The 14093-nt window shown below is 37.0% G+C and overlaps 1 protein-coding gene across 3 annotated transcripts in view; it reads left to right on the top strand.

The window, feature by feature from the left end:
- The window catches only part of NHS (NHS actin remodeling regulator), a 298499-nt gene that overhangs the window by 269142 nt on the left and 15264 nt on the right, over positions 1 to 14093 (top strand). Inside the window, exons 3-4 of one of the 3 annotated variants that reach the window (XM_089676563.1) lie at positions 9406 to 9536; positions 11289 to 11351. In XM_089676563.1, coding sequence (XP_089532689.1) covers positions 9406 to 9536; positions 11289 to 11351 — 194 coding nt within the window. Of the gene's footprint in view, positions 1 to 9405; positions 9537 to 11288; positions 11352 to 13945; positions 14081 to 14093 lie in introns of those variants that run through there. The other 2 variants (XM_089676561.1, XM_089676562.1) reach the window with 2 other exon arrangements.

Genomic DNA, 14093 nt, shown 5'->3' with positions numbered 1-14093 from the left:
CATAGTCTTCTGGGACTTGTGACAGGTCCCAGAAGACTACGGGGCCATTCACAAAGCGCAGCACTTCTCGACCATTTGTGCAGTGTGCACCCGGCTGTGAAACCGCAAGCTGTCATAGCCAGGTGCCCACACTAAAGATGCTGGCACCAGAGAGACAAGACGGCTGGTGAAACCAGCGGTGATGAGGACACCGCTGGACCAAGGAACAGGTAGGACCAAGAAGCAGGTTCTGCTGCACAGAAGAGCTGAGTGGTCGGCCTGGTATTCCAACACAGCGCCGGTGATGGGGGGAATGCCGGGCCAGACACTCCATATTTGCTCCATAAAATACACAGACATTTCCCCCATTTTTTTTGGGGGGGGGGGGGGAGTGCATCTTATGGAGCGAAAAATATGGTACTTTTCTGATCCACATGTTATTTCCTGACTTTTCTGATCTACATGCTATTTCCTGGGCCAGTAGCCTAGAAAGTAGAAAGTCAATAGGTCAGAGTTTTAGCAGAAAAGCCGCTCCCACATAAAAAATAAAAAAATACAAAATTCCAGTATATATACCATAGTTTGTAGGCTCTATGCCTTTCACGCAAACCAATCAATATACATTTATTGGGATTTTTTTTAATCAAAGACATGTAGCAGAATACATTTTGGACAAAATTTATGAAGAAATCTGACTTTTTAAAATTTTTATTGTTTTATGGCAGAAAGTAGAAGTCTTTTTATTTGGTATATATATATATATATATATATATATATATATAAAAATAAAGCTCTATCTGTGCAAAAAAACATTTACATAAATTTTGTTTGGCTACTGCGTTGCACGATTGCGCAATTACCAGGAAAAGTAGCGCAGTGCCAAATAGCAAAAAATTACCTGGTCATGAAGAGAATAAAATCTTCTGATTCAAGTGGCTAAACGTGTAACATTCACTGGATCACCATGGGCTTTCTAGGCTGAAAGTTCAGCTTTGATATTTTAAATTGTCACTGGTACTGCAATAGATGAATTTTCTTCTAAATAGCTGTAAACATAAATATGATTTGCACAGCTTCCCAAAGGCAAAGGTTTATATATTGACTTTTATTGGAAATTAAAAAAATTTCCGAAAAGGCTAGAATATTTTAGAATAGAAAAAAAATTTGCTGCATGTAAATCACTGGGAAGGATAATTCAAGAGATGATATCTTCCTGTCAGCTAATGTAGGATTCACAGTGCTGCCTTTTCTGCCCTGCAGGAGTAATTATATCATGAAAGTGTGGCTTCCCAGCCTGTGCATTATTGCTGCAGTAAAAGCTTCATGTAACAAAGGAATTTTCAACTTTCAAAGTAAAGCCGCTGAGGAGAAGGTGTGCTAAACTGAAACATTGTAAAATCTCTATCATACTTTTGCATTCTACAGTCCATCATGTGGCCTTTGATGGAGTCTGGTAAAAGAGATTTTCGAGACCTTCATTATCCATGCATTTTAGTTAATATTTTTTGCTTGGAGATGGAGTCAAGTTTAGGTCACAGCTGTTTTTGGCAACTCCCTTGGTTTCCTAGGAAAACCGTTGCATTCTTATAAAATATAAATTGTGATCTCTACCTGCAAAAGTTTAATCTCTCTTTGGAACAGTGAAGTGTATCTTTACCTTTCTGAATGAGATGGTATGAGTTGAGCCTATCTACCTGTTAACGTTTGGAAAATGGCTTATACAAGAGTACAGGGTTCATAAGAATGTTTCTGGAGGTGCCTATCATTTTTTACTGAATAGAAGGCTTTGAGCATAAATGTCAACTCTATCCTGTCTTTGGATAGATGTTCATTTTAAGTAGTGTTTTGCAGTACAAAATGGCTTTGTTTGGTTATTTTCTATAAACAGACCTATATACCAAAAAACGTCCTTATTTTTATGTTTAACCTAAACATATTTATGAAATGTAAAGATAGGGCATGTTGGATTTTTAGACACATATAATACTGCTTCTAGTGTCTTGAGGCGATTATGAATGAAAGAGCCATTGAAATAAAAAAATGAAGTGTGATTTTATTCTATCACACAATGGTGTCAAATAAACAATGTAAAACGTATTATGAACAGTTCCATGTAGATAAAACTACTGTAAAACTGACAAGCGAAAGTTCAAAGAAAAAGTCACCATTATCTGTCATGGCTGTCCTGTCCTTGCCATGCTGTCCTTCTCAATGACTTTGTAAAGAAGGAGAAGCCGGATGTGACTAAATTGTAGCTGGAAGTGATCTCAGTATGCACCTGTTGCAGCTTCTCAGACGTGTGTATGCAAGAGTCATGTTGCTTGTGTGTGTGAGCGAGATTGTGTGCCCCCCGAGTGTCTGTGTCTCATGCACTTTTAAGAGGCAAATGTACGTCATAGTTAGTGATCTTAATACCTTCTATGGAAAGTATTACTGCTTAGCAAAGCCATTTCATATAAGGTAAAGATGCTAAACATATGATGTTCGATGGACAGGAACATATGTATGCTGATGTACCAATATTATAAGCTAATGACGTAAATGTATCAATGTTAATGACGTATACTAAATATACACAGAAAATACGTAATGTAATAGTAAGTCACTTCTAATAACCTTGACATAACTATCAAATACTTTTAACCAACTATCTCTAAATATAGTCTACTCAACTTTCAACTGGTATATACTATTTCAGCTTAACTTGTATATCTTTTGGTCTCAGCTATAATTGAAGAATAGTAAATACTACCATTTGTCAAAGACCACTTACACATATTAATATTAATTATGACTAATCATAAAAACCAAATATTTTGCAAGCTTGCCATCAATATAAATGCCGAATCATAATTTAGATTCAACAGGGCACATCAATTGGTAATACAGATAATTGTATATCCCTCCACTGCATGGTTATGTGGCCAGGGCTGAGACATTGATTACATAGGCTTTGCAGACCACTGTTTTAACATTGCCACTGCTTTAACATTGGTTAGAAAAAGGGAAAAAACATAGATGCAAACCAAAAGTTGCAGATAGCAGAAAGTTCTAGATGACAAAAAAAAGGCTGTCTGCTTCAGAACATTTTGTGGTGCTTATTTGCCCTTGTTTGGATTAGGACATGGCTGCTCTTGATGGAGATGTGCATTCTCTATCTCTTTTCTGTTTGAGAATTAGTCACCATGATACTTTGGCAGGACTATGTAACCAATGCTTCAGCAATGGTAAGTGGCCAGACACCAGAGGGTTACAGAATTTGCTCTTTTTTCCCCTTTACCCTTAAGATTAGGTACTACATGTACAGGTTGCAGTGCTTTGTTCTGTTTTAAAGTCACACACATGCACAGATGTAAAGCACCAAATGCACATTTCGTGCATTTGTTGCATTATGCCCATGAGTGCGCGCTACTTTATGCAAATAGCTTCATACAGCAGCCTTTACCAATTCATGTCTATGGCCGGCTGTATGCAGCTCAGATACCAGAAACAAACGTGCATGTAGCCGTATCATACAGAGATATTGTGGGCTGATTCTGATACATTTGTGGGGGGTTTTTGCCTTAGTAATGGTCATTTAACTTATTTGTCCTAAATGTAACAGTGGCCCCACCACTCTGATCCACATGGTGTGGAGATGTCCTAAACTGCATAGATATTGGAAAGGGGTTCTGACTACTATAAGATCAGTTTTTCAGGTTGCTTTAGCAGAAGATCCAGGGATATTTTTATTGAACATGGTGGACGAGGCTACATTACCAGAAAATACATGTCTCTATTACTCGTGTGTTATTTCAAGCCCCACAAATGAATTGCTCAAAAATGGTTATCACCCTATTCCCACAGCTTGGAGGAACTGAAAACACAAATAATACTTTGTCTAAAGAAAAGCTAATTTACCAGCACAAAAACAGGCCAAATAAATTTGGTATAGGTGGCTTGCTACCCCGGGTTTAGCCCGAACTTCATTAATTCTAAATAGATTATTGTCTTAAAGAGGGGGAAACTGGCTTGTATGTCCTATATTGAAGGGCACCTGGGGGTATTCATGGTGATCAGCCAGTTATTATATTGTTTCTGGCTGCATGAAATGTATGTAAGATTTGGAAGGCAAGGCACTGAATGTGTGTTTTTTTTTTTTTTGGTCTTGTTTTAGTGTTTGATTTATGTATAAGTTATATTACGTGGGTATAATCGTTTTTTCAGTAGCAATATATTTTTTCTTGTATAAAAATTATTTAAAATGTTATTTGGATAATTATATTGGCATTTAACTGTAATTGTAAAGATACATTGGATTGCATGATTGTTGATTTTGTAAAAGAAATGTCTGAAAATTAATACAAATTGGAGAGACCTTATTTGATATATTTTTATGGTTTCAACAAAATACTTTTCTTTACAGGGTACATAGAATCATACCCACAAGTGCAAAATGAGCACATACAGTAAATGAATGCACTAGGGACAGTTTATGCTGGAAGTAGGTTAATTGCCAGTCCTTTGATGGACTGTGAGTAGAAACTTGCATGGACACAAGCAGAACATTATATGAGTGAAGACATTTCCCTGGGACCTAGTCCTTTTGCAGTTCAGCCTGTGATATCTTTTCCTCAGATCTACCATTGACATTTTCAAGCACTAGCCACCATGATCTATACCATCCATTATTCAAAAAGAAAAAAGTAAAAAGCGTTAGTAGCTTAGTGTTGACGAGTGTAGATGAAGTACAACATATTTTTTCCAATGTATCACGTAGAAATGCATGTCTGCCATCTTGTGGAAATGTAAAATATAAGTATGATTATATGGAGAATTGTGTTTATAACATTTACTATACCATTGGGCATGTTCTCTTATCCTAACAGCAGTAGCTGCTGACCTAGAAATGAAGGATGATGAAGATGATGGTGATATAAATCCAATTACTAAATTCTAAAATAAACTTTAACATGTTAATGTCATTTCAAACTTCATTTTTAATCATTTTAAATCTACAGCATTTATTAAAATAAAACTTGGTAATCCTGCCATTAAGGTCATTTTAAAATGCATTCTGACATGGTTTAATCTACAGAGTGCAGCCAAGCAGCAGTTCCCATTTATTCAGGAGATGATCCTACCGCCTCCCGAATGCCTGTTTTTTTTTTTTCCAATTTTCAATGGAACTAATGTACTGCAACCATGAGGAAAGTGTTTGTCTTGTGGTTGAGATGGTCTGTGATGGTAAAAACACAGCCCACCTCCGCTTGCTGCCTATGTAAAAAAAGACCTTAATGTCATTAGGTTAGGGTTTAGAATTATTTTATGAGCAGCACAGGGAATTTACATATCTGTTATCCCGGGTTATATTTCCACTAGGAACACTATCTGTATGGAATACTTACTGTATATGGGCTTCCTCCAGTTACACAGATTCAATAGCATAATGGTTGGCGAAATTGTTTTTAGATGGATTATTCAGACCAATTCTTTTTGCCACTGAGAGATTTTGTTCTAGAAAATTCTTGGAATCTGACCTACCTTAATCCAAAACTAATTTTTTCAGCCATTGCATCTATAACATCAGACAAGGTACAACTATATACAGCACTAGATCCTCAACCATAAATAAAATATATAAATACTAATGCATACATTTCATACCATATATGCTCTCCACATCATATCAATTATTAAAAAAAAGTAAATAATTAAAATGTGCTCAGATCTAGAATGTATCAGTGTTGAAAGTGACAATGCCTTTTCATATCTAACAAAGTCCTTTAATGCAATGTAGTCCACTTGACTCCAGTGTAGTATTAGGGGAAAGGGCCAATACAAATGTCTGCTTCTCCCCCCTGTGTCTTTCCAACACCCAATCCCCAAAAAGCAGGCCATACATGCTTGTATTACATAAGCAACGTTGACTCCTTCCTCCATGATCCTCCAAAGATTGGAGAAAGCAGAAAGACAGGATGATTCCAAATTGCATAAACAATTTATTTAAAATAACATTTAAAAACATCAGATTCATGTACAAATATGTACATAAAGCTCAGCCCAGCACTCAGGAATAAAAAGCTGGTAATTCACAGGAGCTGCATACCATCAGTTCTTCCTGCTTTAGTGCGAGTGTGCTACACTTGTGCTGGATGCCTACATCCCTGTATATTGTTCTAACTTGCTGAGAGGTCAAATGCTTCAAATGCTTGATTAGATAAAAATCCAATGGATTGTTTAGGAAGGCATACCCAGTACCCAGTAGATTTGTAAATCTAAAGAGGATTGTGCAGTCAGACTGTCAATATGGAAAAAGTGTAGCGCAACTAAAATGTGCATAATCCAATATAAATGTGCAAAAAAATTATATAAATTAAAAAAAAAGGGAAATGCATGTAAATGCATCAAACACGATAAGTGATATAACTGATGATATGCATAGATAAAGTGAAATGAATAACCCACTATCAAATGTGCAAAAAAATGTTTTTAAATAAAAATGCCAAACGCATGTAAACGCATAAAACACAATAAGCGATATGACTGATGATATGAATAGATAAAGTGCAATGAAGTCCAATCTCCCATGTGTATATATATATATATGTATAATATATATATATATATATATGTATAATATATATATATATATATATATATATATATATACTGTATATATCTTAATAATTGATATTCCCCCTATAAACTTAATAAATACTAAAAACCACAAAACGCATACACATGAAAATAATATCAACAAAAGCAAAATACATAAAAAGTGTAAGAATATCCAATGAGAAATTTCTTTCTTCAAAATATCCTGTTTCGTGACATGGATATGTCATGCATGCTCAATATAAAATTGCTGATGTGCTCGACCACAATGAACCATCACATTCCAATGCTGCCGCTTCCCTCAAGGTTTGACCCATACAAAGGTAAGGTCAAACACGCTTTTCCAACACACTGGGTGTAATAACTGTCAATATTCCTCCAACTCTCTTGTAAAAGGTAAGTATCAAGACTCCAACCAAAATCAGTGTGAAAAATAAAACAAAAAAAAATCTCATGGTGCAGTATCAGAGTAACTTGATATTGTTTACTAAAAGAAGATTCAAAACACTCAAAAGTACAGCACACTCTAAAGTAAAGCGATCAATCTAGTAGCATCCAGTGCACTAGATTGATCGCTTGTTTACATTTCCATTACAATAGTATATTGCCCCCTTAAGGGTGCATATTTCTCGAGTAATGTCTAAAATGGCCGAACTCACACTTCCTGGCTGGTGGCCCCCTCGTCTGGCATGCTTGGTCATGTGGTCAGTGACTTATCTATAGGACACATCAGGAGAGGTGGCCACCAGACATCATGGAGTTCATTGCACTTTATCTATTCATATCATCAGTCATCTCACTTATTGTGCTTTACGCGTTTGCCATTTTTATTTAAGCACTTTACAACCGCTCTATAGCCAAATGACAGCTACAGCACTGTTGTCCAGTTCTGGGAGGGCATCATATGACCTCCTCCCAGAACACGCCTCCCACACGCCCCTAGCAGCTTGCATCTGGCCCTGCCTGTGATCGCTGTGTCCTACGGACAAAGCTGATGACATGCCAAGGTAAAAGGCCAATCACAGCGGCCTTTTACCATGTGATCAGCTGTGTCCGATGGCACAGCTGATCACAAAGTAAACACAGCTGACGGTTATCGGCACCACTTTCCTCACACTGTCACAGCGTGAGGAAAGTACTGCTGATAACTGCCAAGCGTCACAGAGGAGATCTGCACTGATAATTAGGGCACTGATTATCAGTGCAGCCCCAAAAGTGTCCAGCAGTGCCACCCATCAGTACCCATCAGTGCCACCAGTCAGAGCCACCAATCTTCTGCCAGTAAGTGCCCATCAGTTCCGCCTATCAGTGCCCATCATTGCTGCCTATCAATGCCCATTAGTGCTGCATATTAGTGCAGCATCATCCGTGCCTCCACATCAATTCCCACCAGTGCCAGTGTCTTCACCCATGGCACGTTCCTGTGCTTTATTTTTGTTGTATTTTGTTATATTTCTTGTTCTACCATTGAGTTGTGTAGACTGTAACTGCTCGTATTAGTTGTCTTATTGCCTTTCTACATTGGCTTGCTATACCTTGTCTGTACACAACTGTCCTTATATATTTCATATTGCTATCATCAAACATCAATTATCACTCATATATTATGTATCATTCTTTGTCTTCACCATTATTTCTGTAACAAAAAATAACTAAATAAACGACTTAATAAATATGACACATGATGTAATATTACACAAATCCCGTGACTTTAAAAAAAAAATATATATATATATATACTGTATACCGTAAGTTAAAAAAAAGTCCTGTGATAAAAAAGTAATAAATAAGAAATTAAAGTCCAGTGCTGAAATAATTTCATGTAATGCAGAAAACGTTAAAGTGTTGAAACCTTGTGCTGTGCCCACCGTGCACCCCCACTCAGGTGTGCACTCACCAGATATTGCCTTTGTTAAAGCATAATCAAGAATATATCCTTTAATTAGACCAGGAGGTTACTCCAAGAATAGCCCCTCAATTATTGGTTGCCAGGATAATTCAAAAACTCCACTCCACCATATCATGAAAAGAGAAGAAAACTATCCGCTCCAATAGTATATTACCCAAGATAAATGGCTTTATTTGCTCCAAGTAATGCACTTACAAAATTAAAAACATCAACATGCCCAAATGATATGTCTTCGTGACAAGCGGATACCGCATGGTGCTCTCACCACCTCCGGAACTGTTGGACAGAATGTGTAATAATTGTGTAATATCACATCATGTGTCATATTTATTAAGTTGTTTATTTATTTTTTATTTATGTATTTTTTGCTACAGAAATAATGGTGAAGACAAAGAATGATACATAATATATGAGTAATAATTGATATTTGATGATAGCAATATGAAGTGTATGCGCAGCTTGTATTCACTAAAATAGGGGTGATACTTATATTTTTGGATTTTTGAAATAGGGTATAGTGGCAGAAATATATATAATTTTATTTAGAGGCTAAAAATCTTTTTTGTATCAGGAGCGATATAGTGACATTTGGATAAATATTTCAAGGTGGTCACATATACAACGTATATAATGTCCTTATATCTTGTTACCAAAAAATAATAAAGACAAATTTGCCTCTAAATTATTTTGGCATGTTTTTATAGCTGAAGACCCTCCTTTGGAATTACTGCACCAAGAGCTCTCAGTTCCTGAAAACAAATATGCCATATATTAGTTCTATATGGCCGTGTTAGAATGTTTGTGCCTTCAAGCAAAGGCTGATGTACGTTGTAAATTGTTCTGTGCACTGTATAAAGTATATGAACTATAAAAATAAATTATTATTTACTGAGTCCTGTTCTCTGCTTTCTCAATTACAGAACAACGTGCACGAGCAGACAACAGAGAAAGGCGGTTTATGGGCTCCGTTTTTGTTGCTCCTCCTCTTCCCTCCTACCCTTCAGCTCATACTCTAAAGAGAAGAGAGGTAAAGGAACGTCACCATCCACCAGTAAGCCTTCATTTTCTTATATTCATATATGATAAAGTTCCCATATGTTCTTTGGTTTACTCTTTGCACATACCTACAGTATAAATACAATTAGACTTAATCCAACATGTGGTTTAGGTCTCCAAATGATTGGTCTCTGGACTTAAAGCCCAATCCAGGATATATTTCAAGTGCAGAGATCTCACCTCTAGAATCTCTTAGGTGGCTTAAAGTATGTATAAAGTCAAAACATACTTTGGATAAACAATTGAAGGGTCGAGAAGATTCACTATTTCTATTTGTCCCGGTAACTGCTGGAACAGAAAACACATGAAATTCAAAATTTTACTGTTGTTTCTAGAAAAGGTGAGGACAAATCTTCTAATAGCGACAACTGTCTATCACTTTGAAGATATTTTATCAATTCCTGTGCTTTTGGGCCAGGAAGTGAAGAAAAATCTCTTCAATGAAACGCTAACAACTCTGACAAGAGTTTTTGACCATTTTTTTTACTCCATCCAAAGCTGAGAAAAAAGTTCTACCTTCCAGGAACACTTTAAAGCGGTAGTAAACTCTCCAAAAAAAGTTTTCCCTTGCAAGGCAATGTAATAATGTGCTAGTATGCATCACATACTAGCACATTATGTGAAACTTACCTTACAACAAAGCCCTCCAGCAGTGCGCCATGACTGCTGACAGGGCTTCCATCTTCTCTCGGTCCCTCTTCTGGGTTCATGGGCTCCGGCAGCTTGAATGGCCATGCATGCGAGGGTCACTTTTTGCAACACTCAGCTCTGAAGGAACGGAATGGGCATGCCGTTCCTTCAGAGCGCATGCGCCAGTGCTATATACAGGTTATTATCTCATAAATGATGCACGTTTAGGAGATATTTACAGTACCTACAGGTAAGCATTATTTTAGGAATACCTGTAGGTACAAGTGTAAAAACAGACTTTACTACCACTTTGACATTCTGTTATTTATCAAAAAATTAAACAACAGTTTTGGGTTGACTAAACCCTTTAACTGTGTGACATTTATTGTTCTCACAACATGTCTGCTTTCACTAAATTACATGTTTGAATTTAAACTTTATTTTGGTACATTGACCTGGAATCTGCATTGTTTTTGTATTATTTCTGTATGCATTATTTATCCACATTATAATTCACATTTATTTATACTTTTTTTTATGTAAAAATCATTTTTAGAGGTGAGTGAATTGATCTATGGCAAATATAGCAAACCAACAAAAATTTGATATTTCTAGAAAGTTGTTCAATCTGATGAGAATGATGTGATTCATAATTCTTAGTAACTTGGAATAAAAGGCATGATTCCTAGTTGATAGGATGAACTGGAGGGGGAAAAATAATCCAGGAAGAGAACCTGTTCACAAGAATTGTCAAATTCACATGACCATACTCTCCTCCAATTATAGAGTTTTCCCTGCTGTATTAAGCTGAGAGAACTCTATGGGATTCTGCAAGTCCACACTGTACCCTGCATTTTAGGCTTCAATGTGGAGTAATATAGGGTGTCCACTGGAAAGTGGATAGCAATATTCGCTCTCCATCATAAAAAGGCTTCTTGATGATGAGAATCAGCAAACTGAAAAAGACCAAATTCACCCAATTTCCCCATAATGGTCCAGGGTTCAGATCCATTCACTATCTCTACTCATGTTACATAGTCTGCCAAAGTGTATGCCACATTTTATTTTACCATCCATGCATGCTTTTAATGTGTTTTCCCACATTTTATATTCTTAGTTTAACAGAACCCGTCCGTCCTCCCCTACTGAATGTTGCCATTTGACCCCATGGAGTAGAAAGGTATTTGAGAACAGCAAGTTTAAGTGTATCTCTGTCCAGATAAAAATGACAATGCTCTACTCTTAATATTAACTTCTGAAACTTCTTTTCTAACTCCCTATATTTTCCTACTAATTCCTCTTTTACTGGTATAGTGTATATGGTTTGAAATCAGGTCCACAAACTTTTAAGGAATTATAATAAACATAACTGAAAGTGTAGACCTTAGTTTTTAACGCTCCTCAAACGCCTATGAAAATTATACACATGGCAGCATACAGTGTTGTTCACACTGAAGCGTTTGCGTCACGGCAAAACTGACGCCTCATGTGGAGCCAGGAGGAGTAGAAGCCTTTCAATGCCTGCCATTCAAGCCTATGGTGATGTTCCTCAAATGTCTGGCAGGCATTTGTGGAGCATTTGCGAGGCATTTGCAAGGTATTTCCAAGATGTTTGGGGGGCGTTAATACCATTTAACTTCATTATAGGCATTTGTGGTGCAGTTTTTACGCTTGGAGAACGTCTATCAAATGTCTCAAAAAAGTACATGCAGTAGGGCATTTGGGGAGCGTTTGGGGAGCATTTGAGGAGCATTAAAAACGCTTCCCAACTGCCTGTCTAACGCCTGTCAAACGCTATAGGGGTGTTTGGGAAGAGTTAGAAATAAAGTCAAGTGTGAATGAGCCCTAAAACAGTCAATGCTCTACGCTAAAAATAAAATAAAAACTCTATCTAGCAGGTGATTAAAACACTGGCATGATATCTTAACACAGAATGAATGAGTGCGTGCCATGATCCCCTATACACAGTAATCACTCATAAACCTATCTCCTCCAAACTGCAAAATAGTAAAACAATCACAATATACAGCATAAATATAATATACAAAATACATATCAATTCATTTTCAAGTCCAAGTCACATCAGGGTGTTTATTAACAATATAATGCTGGTTGATTTAAATCTGTGAAAAAATGTTCAAGAAAAGTATTCAATCCACAGTACAACAGTGCACTTCTTCCAGGGTGCTCTTTTATGTGACCAACAACCATAGAGACCCTCTTGTGAAAATAAAATCAGCCAATTCTGGTTGACCCCTTAAAAAATTAAGAAGGTCAAACAGCACCATTTTTAACCGCTTTCCCGCCGCCCTATAGCAGATATACTGCTACATGGCGATAGGGGTGCACAGAATCACATATATATATACGTGATTTTGCATTTCTGGGTAGGGGCGGTGGTTGTCAATCTCCGGGTCCCGGCCGGTGATTACCTGCCGGTGCCGGGTGATTACCAAGCATCTCTAACTAGGAGAAGGACTGTTTTGTTTATTAACAGTCCTCCTCCCTGTCAGTTCGGCACACTGCTCTGGATGGCTGTGCACAGCAAAACTGAGCAGAAGCTCTGCTGACTTCCATGATTCAATCATGTGTAAGCAAAAATGTGCGTGTGATTGGTTATTCTTTGTAAAGTGAAGCTTTACCTCATTTACTAAGCTCTGGAGCAACTGCACTTTCCAAAGTGCACAGTCTATTTGCCTTTAGTAAATCAAATCCTTAGTCCTCTCCAAGTCATAAACCACCAGTCGTTCACATGCGGTACCTGTGATGATGTCCACCCAATGCATTTTGTCTCACACTGGAGCAGTAAAACAAATGGAAAGAAAAAGAAGAGAGACTGGGATGCAGTTGCCATCTCTTACTGGCCACTTGCAAATAAATATTGCAGACCTTTGACAGTATGGTCTTGCTACACCCCTGGTGCAGAATAGGCACCACTCTGACCCTACTAACAAGCATAACCATCCAGATCAATAAGTACAAGAAACATTTCCAGCAACTGTGATCAGTTAATAAAACAACACATCTCTACTACCTAGATAACTTCTCAGTAAGAGTTCTCTATGGGGGTCTCCGTGGTTGATGGACACATAAACAATCACCTTGCAGGAAGTGCACTGTTGTACTGAGGATTGGATGGATAGTTTTCCTGCACATTTTTTTTACAGATAATTATTTATGGTGATCAACACACTTATATTGATAATGAAATGTATATGTTCTTTATGATATTTTCACTTGAAATTGAATTGATCCACATTTTTGCCTATTATACCTATATATTGTGATTGTTGCAATGTTTTGCACTTTAAAGTTGATATGTTTTTTGAGGTATTGTATAGGGCAGCACAGAATGTAAATATTAATATGTGGTCACATACAGCACCTGATTTGAGTCATCTCAAATTTTAATAGGAGACACATGCAAATATTTTGGACCATTACTTAATGCTAAGTAAGGTTATTTGTGTTGATGAAAAATAGTTAACAAACAAAATAAAAATAAATAAAACCTTTAACAATGTGAGTATTGTGTATGCAGGGAACACTTGACCACTAATATACTACACCATTGCTCCTCATAGAATAATCATAATAGTTTATTAGCCAACAGTAGGATCACTACACAGTCATTGTCCAGGGGTCTATTGTAATTCAGGGAAGGAGTCAGCAACAAAACCTAGCCTTTTCCCCTTAAGCAGGCAGCAAACTTTCTCCCACCGAGTTACCTAGGAAACAAAGTCTTTTGTGCTTGTAGTTTGTATGAGCTATTCATGTCTGCTGGGATTGAACACAAAAGCTGCAGATGAGGGAAGAAAGTAGTAAAAGTTGTATGATTTTCTGCAGAGACATATTAAAAATCCCATTTCATGTGGCATTTAATTTATATGGACAGGAAACACTGACAAGGTAAGTGTCACTT

The sequence above is a fragment of the Staurois parvus genome, unplaced genomic scaffold (assembly GCF_062004578.1).
Source record: "Staurois parvus isolate SC_StPar_1 unplaced genomic scaffold, SC_StPar_1.0 ptg000172l, whole genome shotgun sequence".
NCBI lineage: Eukaryota > Metazoa > Chordata > Amphibia > Anura > Ranidae > Staurois > Staurois parvus.
Note: the sequence above shows the minus strand (reverse complement) of the source record. Positions and strands in the feature narration are given on the sequence as shown.